The following is a 16,629-nucleotide window of genomic DNA, read 5'->3' as shown; positions in this document are numbered from 1 at the left end:
TCTGTGAAACTAAAAGTTTTTAAGGTTCTAAAGCAACCGATACCACATCCATAGCGGGCTGTGTGGTTGGTTAAAAAAATAAGCTTTTAGTTCTGTCATGAATACTTAAGAATGAGCAACAGATACAATGCAATGTTGCATAATATCAGCCATTGCACATTCAGCCATTCAAAACAAGCAATTTATGTAGTACACTTATTACAGTCAGATTATAAAACAGATTATAAAATTACACAAAACAACCTTGCATGGAAGCATTTTGTAAAACATAATTTCACTTTTTGTGGAACAAGGAGTTTTGACAAGGCCACACCAAAATGTTAATTCTGTTTCTTTTCCACCATTCAGATGTTTGTTTGTTTATTAGGATTTTAACATCATGTTTTACACCCTTTGGTTACATCCATGACAGAAACGGTAGTCACTCGTTACACAAGATTCATCAGTTCACAAGGTTATTTCGAACCCAGTCATGGACAATTAAGAATCTCCAATTCACCTCACTTGCATGTCTTTGGACTGTGGGAGGGAACCGGAGCACCCACACAGACACAGGGAGAACATGCAAACTTCACACAGAAAGGATCCGGACCAAAAAACTAAGCAAAGTCCCAAACTCTGTTAGCAGTGTTTAGACTGTACTGGAAAGTCAAGTATGTGCCGTAAAATTAACAAATAGGAAAAAACATGAATCATTAAAATCATAAGACTTACAGGCCCATTGCAAGTGTATGTAAACTTTTGACTTCAGCGCTACGAGGACGGGGTACTTAAATAACAGGTACTTAAATGTGAAGTAGCGAAAGAGTTGCTATTGCACAAAAGTGCTTAGATCAGTCATGGTTTAGTGGTGAATTCCCATTAAGCGGTGGATTCCGATCTTACCAAAGACTAGACAGTGTCTCCTCTGTAAGTCTAACTCCCTCAGTCATTCAGTGGTTGTTTACAAATTGCAGTAAGGAAGTTGACAGTAATAGTCAGCGGAATAGTAATCTTCAAATGGCAGCTTGCTTGACATCATCACGGCATCTACGGATGAGGCTGATAAATTTGGTGGCTTCCGACATGACGAGAATTGTCAGAGGAGCTAATTTTCCTCTCGGTTGATATTGGAAATGGCCCCGTTTCTAAAATAAAAGGATGATTTTTTCTGTAAACGGGTCTGTGTGAATAGATTTGACCGATAAATATGAGTCATCTAAAAAATAAAACAGGAAATCAAACATTTGCAATGAAAGTTAATCAGAGCCTGATGCCTCATGGTAGGAGCATGTGCAGACGCTTGCTTTACACCCACACTGAGCATGTGCTGACCTTGTTTATCTAAGTAATCACAGGCTTTAAGTATATTGTAATGGGGAGGGGGCTTCTATGTGTTAGTCATGAGGCCTTAGAATTGAGCTGAGCTGTGTGACATTTCATTGGATAAGTGGGATTACTGGCCAAGGTTAAACACACTTTGGCCAATAATGTCTACTGCTATGACACAACGTGAACTATTGCTGTCATATCTAGCCTTTCATGTGATTTGTGGCGTGATTTATTTTGTTATGACTGTTATTGGTATGGGTTTTTTAGTAACACCTCTGTATAATATATTTACTTTTAAAAAGAAGCAGTCCCTGTTGTTTTAGCGTGCAGCATGGATGGTTTTAATTTGATCAATGTGGCAACCCAAACAATTTACTAAAAGCTCAATGTATATTTCTGTTATTTAGAGCCAAAACACAACAATTACTAACAATGTACAAAGTTTCTGGTTTTTATTCATCAAATATAGATTTATAATGCATTTTCAATAATACTGCAACTATAAATTGAAAATGTACCACTAATAATAATTCTAGTATTTCCTAAGAGAAACAAACTGAGCCACATGTTTAACTCATAAACTCTCTAAAATGAATGTAGTAAATGCACCTTTCTTGTTTCTTTCTTCTTTAAGGCTATGTCTTTTGTAAATTTAGCAAATATTTTTACATGGAGAAGTACCTAACAGTAATGTAGGGTACATAATACAAGTAAATAATAACCATGTAATGACTTTAGAACAAAAAGTTCTTTCTTATCTAAAAAATAGACAAAACAAGAACAGCAACAAGAAAAGTAATAAATGTAGTAGTAGGTGAATCCTAAATTACTTTATATTGGTTTCATAGAGAATTGCTTGGAGTGATGTTTCCAACATAATCCACTAAAGTAGATAGAACGAAGCAATTTCATATTCTGAAAAGATCATTTTGTAAGATTACTTTTGCTATCATGCAAGCAAAAAAGACTTAGATTTAACAAATCTCATCATATAATGTTTTAAAGATGGTGTCAAAATAAGCTGTCTCTGAGTATGCTGGTAATATGTGTGTATTACTTACTATACAGATGTGCTAAAACTTCATGATTATATTATTGCAGTGCCATATGTGATATTAATCTTTACCAATTTACCTATAGAATAGCTACACTTTATATCAGCTGGGCTACAAATAATGTAATTTGGGGTGTTTGTGAAACAGTGGTTGGCTCGATTAGAATGAACTGAGTAGCTATGTAAGGTTTATTCTATTTTTAACTAGTAGGTAAAATATAAAATGTTGGGTTAAAATAAAAAATGTGTATTATATTACCTCACAGTGGTAACATGTTTTAGTAAAAATATATGCATTCTTGGTATATTTTTGTTTTAACCCAACACCCACGCTCAAAAAGAAAAATAAAGTATTGTTACTTGTCCAAGTTGGTTGGACACTTATGCCTGGTTGCATGTTTGCCGAGCAGGTGAGGTAAACCTGTTCCTGACTCTTTAACTTTTTTGGTTTGTTAGTGTCACATACATTGGCAGTGTCAGTGTCATTTTATTGTAAATGAGTTTGATTTTCAGTGCCTGACTAATAATTCTGTTAGATGTAATGTGAACTGAACTTCAGACAGTGCGTTCAGACACAACACAAACTGGGCTGATAAAAGGTCTCGCACAACACCAGGTTTGATTTACAAACAAGCATATTGCGAAGTTTCACTTCCTGGGATTTTTTTAAAGAATAAAAGCGGAAACGAGAAGTGTGGATTAAGAAAAATTGTATTATGATTTATTTTTTATTTGTCCATGCTGTTGAGTTCAACCATGAAGTTCAGCTTCAGACATTGTTAAACATTTCCAAATAACTACATTACATTAAAATGAAGAAAAATTGAACAGCTGGCATCACTGTTTCTGCATTAAGCAGGTAGAAATCTAACACTGACTCAACTCAGCATTTAACCAGGTAGATAAGTGACTCATCCTCAAAGTGTACTTTTCACTTTCACCTGTCATTGGTATTGTTTAGTACACATACAGTAGATTTACTCTCTTGTTAACAAAACTATTCAAACCCTTTAATTATTACATTGTAGAAGCCCTGTTGGCAGCAATTACAAATGCAGATGCAGAATTTTTTGTATCTGTGAGCTGTGGTTTTTAGGACTCGTCACAGATGTTCAGTGGGTTTAAGCTTTTCTTTAGCTGGGCCACTCAAGGACAGTTAAAATCTTTTTTTTACTGTATGCTTGATTGATGGGTAAATTATAACTTTAGCAATTATATCCATTTATGTAAAATTAAATCCACATCATTGTTGTCAAAAAACAGGTTTCAATACATTTTCAACAATAACAGCAGAGCACTAATGAAATAAAGATGTTTGGATGTTTTTCTTGTAAAAATGGTTGTCATAATGTTGTCATCTGCACACAGACTGCATTAGGGCGGAACAGTGGCTCGGTGGATAGTACTGTCGCCTCACAGCAAGAAGGTCCTGGGTTCGATCCCCAGGTGGTGTGGTCCGGGTCCTTTGTGTGGAGTTCCGGTTTCCTCCTACAGTCCAAAGACGTGCAAGTGAGGTAAATTGGAGATACAAAATTGTCCACGACTGTGTTTGTGTAACTACCTGTTCTGTCATGAATGTAGCCAAAGTGTGTAAAACATGACGTTAAAATCCTAATAAATAAACACAATAAATACATTATCTGTTTCAATTATACTGGGAAAATCCAGTAAAGTCTAAAAGAACTGAAGTTTGTCAGTGTAGGATTTTGCACAGTGAATCTGCAAGATAGTGATGACAACAACTTATTGCACAACCTTTAATGTCAATATTTTGCAGAATCGCGCCCCTTGTGGATGCTACCCAGGAGGGACCCTAGTGCACATAAGCCCAGGACAGACCCCGCCTGTGTGTGTAACTGTAAGTTGTGTGTGATTGTGAACCGTCAGTATCTAAATTCTTTACATTACTGGATAAGTATTGAGTTCCACAGACAGTGTAAGTTACAGTGAGTGTTTGTTGTGTCATGCGTTCGCACCCTTGCACCCAAAACCTCAGTCAGTCAGGCAGTGTATGACAGAGGCAGTGAAGGGGAGTGAAGGAGGCAGAGATGAGGTGCGTGGGAGAGCCACTTTATCCCCCTGATCTCTGTCTCGCTGGGTTATTAGGTTTTCTACACGCTGCGCTGGTACTCAGTGGTTGGTAGTGGGTGAGTGAGGATGGCGCACGCGGTCAGAGCGCTCGCGGGATGGGTGTCTGTAGTGATTATAGCGTCGTTAACAGCTTCCAGTCTGACCTGGCTCTTCACCACGAAGGTGAGTCTTTATTATTCATCTTCACTTTCTACTGTGGTTGTTTATAAAGGTGCTTAGATCATATATACAAGAAATGAACACCTGTTCAGATAAGATAAGATTCCTTTATTGGGGGACATTCGAGTGTTACAGCAGCACAGAGTAAATACAGAAAATAATAGAGAATTATAGAAAATAAAAGAGAGTAGATTTAAATAAAAGTAAAAAAAGTAAGTACAGTAGTGACAAATTACAACTATACAGGCACACACTATATATACAGTGTATCACAAAAGTGAGTACACCCCTCACATTTCTGCAGATATTTAAGTATATCTTTTCATGGGACAACACTGACAAAATGACACTTTGACACAATGAAAAGTAGTCTGTGTGCAGCTTATATAACAGTGTAAATTTATTCTTCCCTCAAAATAACTCAAAATACAGCCATTAATGTCTAAACCACCGGCAACAAAAGTGAGTACACCCCTAAGAGACTACACCCCTAAATGTCCAAATTGAGCACTGCTTGTCATTTTCCCTCCAAAATGTCATGTGATTTGTTAGTGTTACTAGGTCTCAGGTGTGCATAGGGAGCAGGTGTGTTCAATTTAGTAGTACTGCTCTCACACTCTCTCATACTGGTCACTGAAAGTTCCAACATGGCACCTCATGGCAAAGAACTCTCTGAGGATCTTAAAAGACGAATTGTTGCGCTACATGAAGATGGCCAAGGCTACAAGAAGATTGCCAACACCCTGAAACTGAGCTGCAGCACAGTGGCCAAGATCATCCAGCGTTTTAAAAGAGCAGGGTCCACTCACAAAAGACCTCGCGTTGGTCGTCCAAAGAAGCTGAGTGCACGTGCTCAGCGTCACATCCAACTGCTGTCTTTGAAAGATAGGCGCAGGAGTGCTGTCAGCATTGCTGCAGAGATTGAAAAGGTGGGGGGTCAGCCTGTCAGTGCTCAGACCATACGCCGCACACTACATCAAATTGGTCTGCATGGCTGTCACCCCAGAAGGAAGCCTCTTCTGAAGTCTCTACTCAAGAAAGCCCGCAAACACTTTGCTGAAGACATGTCAACAAAGGACATGGATTACTGGAACCATGTCCTATGGTCTGATGAGACCAAGATTAATTTGTTTGGTTCAGATGGTCTCAAGCATGTGTGGCGGCAATCAGGTGAGGAGTACAAAGATAAGTGTGTCATGCCTACAGTCAAGCATGGTGGTGGGAATGCCATGGTCTGGGACTGCATGAGTGCAGCAGGTGTTGGGGAGTTACATTTCATTGAGGGACACATGAACTCCAATATGTACTGTGAAATACTGAAGCAGAGCATGATCCCCTCCCTCCGGAAACTGGGTCGCAGGGCAGTGTTCCAGCATGATAATGACCCCAAACACACCTCTAAGACGACCACTGCTTTATTGAAGAGGCTGAGGGTAAAGGTGATGGACTGGCCAAGCATGTCTCCAGACCTAAACCCAATAGAACATCTTTGGGGCATCCTCAAGTGGAAGGTGGAGGAGCGCAAAGTCTCGAATATCCGCCAGCTCCGTGATGTCGTCATGGAGGAGTGGAAAAGCATTCCAGTGGCAACCTGTGAAGCTCTGGTAAACTCCATGCCCAGGAGAGTTAAGGCAGTTCTGGGAAATAATGGTGGCCACACAAAATATTGACACTTTAGGAACTTTCACTAAGGGGTGTACTCACTTTTGTTGCCGGTGGTTTAGACATTAATGGCTGTATATTGAGTTATTTTGAGGGAAGAATAAATTTACACTGTTATATAAGCTGCACACAGACTACTTTTCATTGTGTCAAAGTGTCATTTTGTCAGTGTTGTCCCATGAAAAGATATACTTAAATATCTGCAGAAATGTGAGGGGTGTACTCACTTTTGTGATACACTGTACATACATACACACACACACACACACACACACACACATGTATGTATGTAGTGTAAAGGCAAATAGTGTAAAGTTCGTTGTTTATGTTTATTGTATTGGAATTGGATTATTTGGAACATGTTAATAAACATGTTGTTTATTTATTCATACATACATGCAAACATATAGTATGCAGTTTATTTTTAAAAACAATTGGATTAGTTTGAGGCATATATATATATATATATATATATATATATATATACATACACACATACATAAGTGTACAGTTTGTTTTAATGTTTCTTTTTAAATACAATTGGATTATTTTGAGGCATGTTGTTTTTATATATATATATATATATATATATATATATATATATATATATATATATATATATATATATATATATATGTGTGTGTGTGTGTGTGAAGTATGTAGTGTAAAGTCAAAAAGTGTAAAGTTCGTTGTTTATGTTTATTCTTAATTACAATTGGATTATTTTGAGACATGTTGTTTCAAATCGACTGTGTTTTGTCTAAAAGGCAGAGGTTTCTAGAGGTTTTCAGACTTAGCCATAATATCTAGGCCACCTGTAGCACAAACTAAAGAAAAAAAGTAAAAATAGGTTAGACAAAGTGTTTTGTTTACAACTGTGAACTTTATTAACGAGATATCTCGAGCAAAATAAGTAATCAATTAGACTGAACAGTTTTAAATCATGTAACGTCAGGTTTTTGTGCTCCATGCAATTGCCATTTATTAGTGAATTGTTAATGAACTATATGCAAGTCAGTGTAATATTTATTTATTTATTAGGATTTTAACCTCATGTTTTACACACTTTGGTTACATTCATGACAGAAGCGGTAGTTACTCATTACACAAGATTCATCAGCTCACAAGTTTAATAAATACAATTTAAACACAGTCTTGGACAATTTTGTATCTCCAGTTCACCTCACTTGCATGTTTTTGGACTGTGGGAGGAAACCGGAGCTCCCGGAGGAAACCCACACAGACACGGGGAGAACATGCAAACTCCACACAGAAAGGACCCAGACCATTGTAGCATTTAATGTGTAATGTGCATCCTCTTTGTTTTTTGTTCTCACAATGTACTACTAAATAGGATACTTAAAAATTAGCTTTTACTATTTAAGTGTCTGCTCAAAATGAACCAGGGACTAAATTTTAGTAATAAATTACACCAGCGGTTGAGACTTGAATAAATCTAGGATGATTTAAAAAGTATATATTGATCCGTATCATTATAGATGTGTTAATAAAACACGGCAAACACAAGTACATGGCTACAAAATGTGTCATTTGCAACGTTGTACTTCTTTAGCACATTGTAAAAACTTTATTATGACTTATTGTGACCGCTTGGTTTGCATACTGGATTCAGATGTGGCAAAAAGTCCTGTTTCATTACTAGAAAACAAGCATGTTGGGGTGCCAATATCTAAATGTAAAATTGTTCACCTGATATCACCGGTGATAGCTCAGTGGTTAAGGTACTGAACTAGTAAACAGAAGGTTGCCGGTTCAAGCCCTGCCACCACCAAGTTGCCACTGCTGGGTCCCTGAGCAAGGCCCTTAACCCTCAATTGCTCATTGTGTAAGTCGCTTTGGATAAAAGCGTCTGCTAAATGCTGAAAATGTAAATGTAAAATTTACCACATGCAGAAACCTGGTAATAATGTTTTTTTATGACTTGTAGACAGTTGTGGAACAAAATAAATAAAGTGGACAACTGTCATCAAGCAGCCCTAGTTTAAGTTTAATCTGTAATTAATCACCCATAATGATGAAGTGATGATGTGATGAAACATGATCGTATATGTCTGGGATTTGTCTGGGCCTTTTAAGGACATACAGAGACTGTCATGAAGTGACTCTAGTGTTGAAAGAATAACTGTTAGTCTGATTTTGCGTGGGCATTAGATGACTGGATTTATCTGGCCTTCAGTTCTCACCCGTCTACCTGTTGCCGCAGCTGAGAAGCACCCCCATCGCATGCTGCCTAAAATCTGTAATCACCCATAATGATGAAGTGAAAACATGATCGGATATGTCTGGGCTTTGTCTGGGCCATTTAAGGACATACAGAGACTTGTTATGAAGCCACTCTGGTGTTGAAAAGTAAAGTGTCAGTCTAATTTTGCGTGGGCATTGGATTATTGCATTCATCTGGCCTTCTTACTTGGCTCGCTGTTGCTGCAACTGAGGAGAAGCACCCCTATAGCATGGTGCCTATATCATGTTTTACCATAGGGAGGATATTAGTCAGGTGATGAGAACTGTCTATATTAGTGCATAATGCTGTTCTGCCTAAACCGGCCCTTCCTTCCCAGATGCCTAATTTAGCTTAACAGCCAACTCTAGGAAGGTTCGAGGTTGTGCCACGCTTTTTCAATTTCAAAATTGTTTAGCCCACTGTGGTCCTGGAAACACTCAAAACCTTAGATAATGTTTTATCTCCTTACCCTGATCTATTCCTTGCTGCAATTTGATTGCATTGGTCCACAGACAGTTTATTGGATTTAATGGTTTGGTTTTTGTCCTAAAAGTGCTCTCATAGAAACCGGTGGGTGCCGTTCCATACTATGTGTGATCAATTCACATTGTAACAGGTGGAATCGAATTGAGTTCTGGACACATCTCAATATTATTTAAAGCAAACAGGATGCATGTGACCACAATTTGGAGTGTCACAACAAAGGGTCCGAATACTTTTGTAAATATGAATTTTCAGTTTTTTGTTTTTAACTAATTTTAGAAAATTAAATATCCATTTAAAATCTAATCAAAAGGTGAAGGGGTCTAAATACTTTCTGACTAATGCAAACTGTGTGTCCTTTTCTGTTTTCCCGACTGATTAACTTTACAAAACAAGCATTTTTACTGTATTATCATTTCCTGAAAGAAAGAAATAAAGCAAAGCATCTTAATAATAATAATCTAGTAAATATATATACTGTATGTGCCAGTTGAGGTACTCTTTGTATTTTAACATGTTTACTTACCTAGTTTTACAGACCTTTGTTGCATATGTTCTTTCTCAGGTGTATGCTTGAAATAAATGAGTGACTATATTAAACGTTTGTATGAATAAACTAAATGTGAACTTAAGCTTAAACTTTCCTTACAAAAAAACTTTCCCTACAAATGTGATGAAATGGAAAACGTCAAAGCATCTTGATAAGAAAAAGAACCACCAACACACCACGAGCGGTCTCTAAAAAATTTTTTTCTGTTGGGACTCTTGCTATGAGTGTTTACTGTTAAAATAGCCACGCAGAATAATTTTGATGTACCAAACGTATTGTTTATTTACCAGTATAGTCTCCTACAATCACCGCCTTAATGTAACTGCGAAGGCCCTGTTGGTGGTGAACGCCCTGCTATGGATTGGCATCCTGCCTGGATTGTGTTACTGCACTGCTTACAGTGATTCTTATTCATCTGTTAATCTAATCAGTGTGCAATTTTACCATATGGGGCAAAACTATAATGTGTTTTTACATGTGCCACTTTCCCACTGTATGACTGCAAAAAGTGCAGTGCATCTTTATACATAATTATTTATTGTAGCATTTCTGGGGGCAGGGAGGAAGTCCAAGATTGTTGTTGCAGTTTATTTTTATATTGTAAGGTGAATATAGAGATAGGGATAGACAGGCACAATGTTAAGTACTTCAGGCAACAATCATGAGGAACAATGCACCCGCCTATCCTGCCTCCCATTGCAGTATCAAATCAAATACTTCAACAAACTCCTGACCTCCCCAGTCAGATAATGTGCTTGCAAGTTTCTGCTTGTCAGATGTGGTGCAATACCTTTAAGCAATTTTTATTTGCCCAAGCTATCTACAGTAAATAACCTCAAAATTATCTGATTACTGGATGAAACTAAACTTTTTTTTTCTTTTCCATTTAGGAAACCCAACCCAGAGAATTAATAATCAGAAATGGTAGGTTCAAACCTGAATTCATTTATTTATTTTTTAGATACGTACACGTCTTGGATTCCTGATTTGTCTGTACATCATTTGTATGGAGTGAATATGCAATGGAAATCTATAATTGTGGGAAAAATGTCATTTCTTTGAAATGACCAAAATGCTTGCTTATACAGAACAGTGGACCCTTGACTTACGAATTTAATTGGTTCCGAAGGGCTGTTCTTAAGTCAAAATGTTCGTTAGTTAAACTTATTTTTCCCATAAGAAATAATGTCAATAGAATTCATCTGTGCCAGACCTGCCAAACCACCCCTTACCTAACCTTTCTAATGTCTTAAATAGTTTTCTTTTGTTATAAATACAAGTGTATTTTCCCTTAAATCTTAAATCACATCACATTTCAGTACAGTACGTTTGTTCGTACGTTAAGTTGAAAAAGATCGTTTGTAACCCAAAATGTCCGTATGGTAAACCGTTACTCAAGGGTCTACTGTACTTGCTTAAATCTGTTTATTCTTTATCCAAATCATAATATTAGACAAACACATTCTTATTAAACCAATAGAACTATTTAGAATATTTGTGAACAAACGCAAATTGTGATGTTTCCTGCACTCTGTGTTTTTGGTCTGATCTTTGCAGAATGCCCACATAACGAGTAATACTGAACGTTTGTTTAATTGTTAATTTATCAACAGCCAGGTCTTTTTAGATCCAGATTACAATCCAAGTTTCATTTTAGTAGAGATATACCTGACTTTTAAAAAAGAATTCTCCAAAAAGAAAACTTTTTGTAATTTAATAAAAGCATATGTGTTATACTTCCAGTCAGCGTGATGGTACGGTGCAAAACATACAGTGTTCTTTTGTGCCTTTTTATCCATTAGTGTTAATATGGCTGCTTTTGCTTTGCTGTGTATTTTGCTCATGTTTTAGGTTAAATCTCTATTTATTCTTTACAAGTTTTCCATATGGTTACTGAATACAAACAATATTAGTATTACCATGTTTAATCTGGCAAACTACCAGTTGCAAGAAAGAAATGGCTGACCAAACAGGTCCACAGTCTAGCACACACATCTTTTAATAAGAATAAAGTCGCATCTGTTTTTTTTCTGCCACTTGTGCCGTCATCTCAACCAAACAGTAGGACTCAATATTGCTAAGACAACAATTCAGTTTCCCATTTTGCGAAATTCCTCAAAAGCTAGCATGGATGCACTGGCCTGCGACCTGTCAGGCTCATACACAGAAGCATTTGATGCACTGTGTGGTGACACATTCACCTCATCAACAGTATTAAATATATCTGCAGTTTGAGCCCAACGGGTTTTTTCGGTTGGTTCGTACCAAATGCCATAGCCTTTATACCCTCAAGCATTAGTCAACCAACAACCTGTTGGTGGTTTGTGGCTTGACAGATCACTGTCTGTGGCTACTCACCATAGCTGTTTGAGATAATTCAGCACAGTCATCTGGCCAAAATGATCTGGCCTATATAAAAGTTACTAAAGTTTTTATGGCTGCTTATATCTGCTGCATTTATCTTATTTATGTACTACAATCAGCCCAGCACTTAATCTATCCCTGACCGTAACATGCAAAATTTTTGATCATGATTTTAATGTTATGGCTTATCAGTGTATGCATATTAACAACAGTAGTTTTAGACAGACGTACACTATTGCCTTTACAGTAGCATTTGTTTTAAGAGCTACAGTTTTTTTATTTCCTGTATATTCACACATTTTTGTTATTTTTACTAGTAATTTTAAAACTGTAACAATTTGAATTTATTATTAATGACAAATAACAAATATGTCAGTCTTATAAACAAATCACATAAGCTGAATTTAATGTGTACAAACTTTCTGATAGCAGATACCCTTCTAAATTCTTCAGAATTTTTTAATTAGGTCCTAGTGCACAGAACATGCCTGTTTCACTTAGACACAGTGTCTTTTTTTAAAAAGTTGTATTACAGGAAGCTGTGTCTTATAGGAAAGTGTTTTTGGGTGGTGGGTGAGTGGTCCATTATCTTTCTTTGAAGATGTTATCAAATGAAACTTTCATTATGAGCGAGAGCAGAATTGTAAGTGTTTTCCAGCAGCTGATCCACTGATAAGCAGGTCGCTGTTCCTTACAAACAAGAGTCATGTCTCAGTATGTGTTTATTATGTGTTTCTAACATGTGTGTGTGTGTGAGTATGAGTTGCTTATTTGTCATGCAGTATTGTGGTAAGCTGTAGAGCTGTTTCCCGTAACACTCTCTTTTGCCATTTCTAGCACACTGCTTGGCATGACGCATGGGTTTCCTATGCAAATGTGTTACATTGAACCTGTTCATACGTCACATGTCATTTTTTTTTTTGGCCAACAGGGACTGCAGTTGTAGACATGTTCAGAGTTCTTTCCTCCAAAGCACATGTGCTTCTTAAAGGTGAGAACTGACTAAACTCTTCAGTACAGTGGGTAGAATTTTCCTTCAGATTATGGTTAAATTATTAAAGTACTAATAGCTATGGAATAGATGTGGTCAGGCTAGAGATTTCCATTTCTAAACACACAAATGCAAATTATTAATTCTTTATTCTTTAAGGTTAGAGAGATATGCAGTAGAGATGAATTCCCCTAAACTGACATTTAGACCCTGACATTATAGTTTAGAATCATTCTGGAAAGTGACATTTAGTTAGCATATCTTAATTAATCATCAAGCTGAACAAAATTATTTGTTTTCTTGAACTAATTCCTTATTAAAGTGGTCTGGTGTCCCACTTTTTACAGTACTGCTCTTTATAGTAAGCACAGCTGGGCAGTAGCATCACTGGAAGAAGCAAAACCACTAGAGTATCTACATTTACTCTCAGTAACAAGGTTCTAGCACCGTTCTATAATATAGTGTATAAGTTTGTCTAAATTGTTGCCATTTTTCAGCACTCATTCATTGCTCAGTAAATTAAATTATAACTTTACATTCCATCCTATTCAAAAACTATGTGCAGTAATATAGAGTGGACCTCCACTCCAGCTCATTTACAGCTTTGCAGCTGTCTCCATTCTTCTTGTAAAGCTTTGGGGATTTTGGAGTTTGTCTCTGGGATTTTGCATCCCATTTAGTCAAAAGAGCATCTCCAAAATACAGATAATTTTTCGAAAACAATATTTGATGTTTTACTGTATTAACTTGATTTATGTAAATATGTACTAATTTCTAATTCTATGCCAGAAACACAGTCCAGAATGTATGTCCAGTAATAGTATTGTAATCAGGTAAAATGTCACCTCAACAAAAGTGTTCACCAGCATTTTGCTCAACGCATAGCAAGAAATATTGGGAATTCATCATTGATAGGCCATAAGATAAGATAAAGATAAGATAAAATAAGATAAGATAAGATAAGATAAAATAAGATAAGATGAGATGAACTTTATTGTCATTGTAGTTATACAACAAGACTTTTGGTTAGTAGCTCTCAGTGAGATCAGCAGCAATAATAAAATAAACATAGGATAAAAATATTAAAATATGAGAAATAAGTATTTACATTGTGACGGGTAGTAATTATTATCATTATTAATATTATTGCACTGTTAATAAGTTAATATTATTGCACTGTTAATAAGATCATTAACAGTTTAAGAGAATAAGGAGAAATTACTAAGCTATAGTGCAAAAAAACAATAGTATATGCCTGTGACCTTCATCACAGGAATTCACACAGACCTTGGTACATTGTGAAATTTTAGATATTCAACAGTTAACAAATTTGGCATTTTTAGCTTTAGATTATTATTACTACACTAATGTAGTAATGGTCTATTGTTCTACATATAGAAAATAACAATAAAATGGTTTAATTTATTTACTTAATAATTTTTTATTAATTTTTTTAATCTAGTGAAAAATACTACAGAGGATGGGCTTCTGGTCTGGGAGGATGAGTGGCGTGCCAGTAAAATTTTACTGGATGAGACAGAAACATGGATCACAGTGAAGGAAAGGGGCGTTTACCTTATCTTCATACAGGTGACATATGCCCTAGTGAAAGATGGAGACAGTACTACTGTTGATCTTAAAGTCATTGTGGATTTAAATTTTACTGAAAATAGGCAACAATTTGCCGCTGCTTTTGACACCCGGCATCTCAGTTCAGCTGACCAAGACGCTCATCTGACTTCCCTTTTCCTGATAGAAATGAAAGCTGGAGAAAAGATTTCAGTTTCTGCTAGCCCAAAGAAGTGGATAAGTACGGAACCTCGTCCGTTCTGCAGTTTCATCACCATTGTTCGGTATGCAGACTGGTAGACTGACTAAGAGAAAACAAGCTGCACATTTCTCAGTTCCTCCTGAGTTTGAAAATGTGTGCTGTGTGTATGTCAGCTACTTTTCTTTCATTCCCAAAACTGTCCGAGAATTTAAACAGCAAAAAATGGCTTTCTACTTTTAAAATCTGCCCAGTGTTTCCCTAGAGGGTTTCAGTGTTTTTTGTTGTTGTTTTGTTTTTTTGCCCCTTTGTTGCATGACGCTTGCAACTCATGATTTTCTGAGAAGCATGACACATTTTCCTCCCATGAAAGGCAAAAGTAATTTTCACTTTGTTTCAGGATCGTTATGAGTCAGAGTAGAAAGAGCATCATGCCGCTTTCTCATATCTTGGTTAGACAAAACGAGCACACAAAACTTAATGTCACTTCCACAAGCTGCCGCAATCGATGTCCGGTTACGTTTGTGAAACTGGCAAATTTCTGGGATGATGTTTCTGTGAAATGTTCTCCGTGTAGGAATGTGTGTGGTTTGCATATTATACGACTGAATGTTGTAAAGGTAAAATATATATATTTTTAAAGGAATAACCGATTAAGGTAAAACAGTGTCAACAACCTTGAGGTGGAATCTTTTTCTTTCTTTCTGAGATCTTTCATACATTAGTGACCTCAGTTTAAAATGTTCAGTACTTTTAAGTTAAATATTCAAAGTATAAATATCTATATTCATACAAAACACAGAAAAATGAGCATGTAATAAAAAGTCATCTTTAAAACAGTTAAACAGTATTTTTTATAATATAATAGCTGCACCATGTGTTTACTTTCTGGTGCCAATTTGTAGTTTTCTGTATTTTTGTTATTTTTAGGAGAATGTAGCAATTGTGCTCCACTGTTATATATAAGTGCCATGAAAAATTATGTGCCCTCTTCTGATTCTTTTAATTTTTTTCTATATTTGTCACACTAAATGGTTTTAGATCAATTTTTAGTACAATTTTTATGATACACTGAGAACAAGAGGAAACACAAAACGCAGATTGTAATAGATTGTCAATTGCATTTGTCAATTCTTTTCAGATCTTTATACAAAGTTTTATATAATAATAATATAATAGTAATATATTTTCTATCCAACACAGTTTCTATCCAACAGTTTTAATTGAAGTGTTTTATTTATATAATGCCCACTTAAGTTCATATCACAGCATCTCAATGGGGTTTGAGTCTTTTTGACAAAGCCAATACAACATCTTAATGTGCTTTTCTTCAAACCATTCAGAGGTGAACTTGTTTCTGTGGTTTAGATAGTTGACGATGCATAAACCAATTCTGCTGTTTGCTTATCTATGGTGATATCTGCAGATCTCACTGAATCTGGAGATAATGTCTGACTGGTATATTTAATAACTTTCTTTCTCATGTTGTTTGAAGATCTGAAACAATTATCTGTAATATCTATATCAAATATCTAACAGTAAGGGTAAATACTTTTAGATAAGGAAAATACTTTTTATGGCACTGCAACTTAATAACTGTGGTTCATATTGAGAGGAAATCTCCCTTCCATTTAATGCCACTGAAGACATTTCTAATAATAGGCATGTGATACATAGGAAAATATTTTTTTGTTGTTGTTGTATGAAATGAGGTTAGAAACATAACTACATAACATTTTTGTTAAGTTAAGCTAAAAAAATGTGTTAAAAATACAGTTAACATCCAGTCTATTTATTTAGAGATTGTCAGTGTCTACCTGATGATACACTATCTGACCCAAATATGTGGACATCTCTTCTCTTCTAGTCATTAAGTTTAAGTGTTTCACCCATACTTACTGCTAACCGGTGTATAAAATCATTTAAACCGCATCATTTTGCTATAAAGTGT

General features: G+C 36.0%; 1 protein-coding gene across 1 annotated transcript; it reads left to right on the top strand.

Annotated features, from left to right (window-relative positions):
* Positions 1-4,551: 4,551 nt before the first annotated feature.
* si:dkey-220k22.3 (uncharacterized protein LOC796870 homolog) lies at positions 4,552-14,779 on the top strand. The gene is made up of 3 exons (XM_062989203.1): positions 4,552-4,618; positions 12,851-12,910; positions 14,373-14,779. The coding sequence occupies exons 1-3, from the start codon at positions 4,552-4,554 to the stop codon at positions 14,777-14,779; spliced, it is 534 nt and encodes a 177-aa protein (XP_062845273.1).
* The last annotated feature ends 1,850 nt before the right edge of the window (positions 14,780-16,629 follow it).

The sequence above is a fragment of the Trichomycterus rosablanca genome, chromosome 26 (genome assembly GCF_030014385.1).
Source record: "Trichomycterus rosablanca isolate fTriRos1 chromosome 26, fTriRos1.hap1, whole genome shotgun sequence".
NCBI classification, from domain to species: Eukaryota; Metazoa; Chordata; class Actinopteri; order Siluriformes; family Trichomycteridae; genus Trichomycterus; species Trichomycterus rosablanca.
Note: the sequence above shows the minus strand (reverse complement) of the source record. Positions and strands in the feature narration are given on the sequence as shown.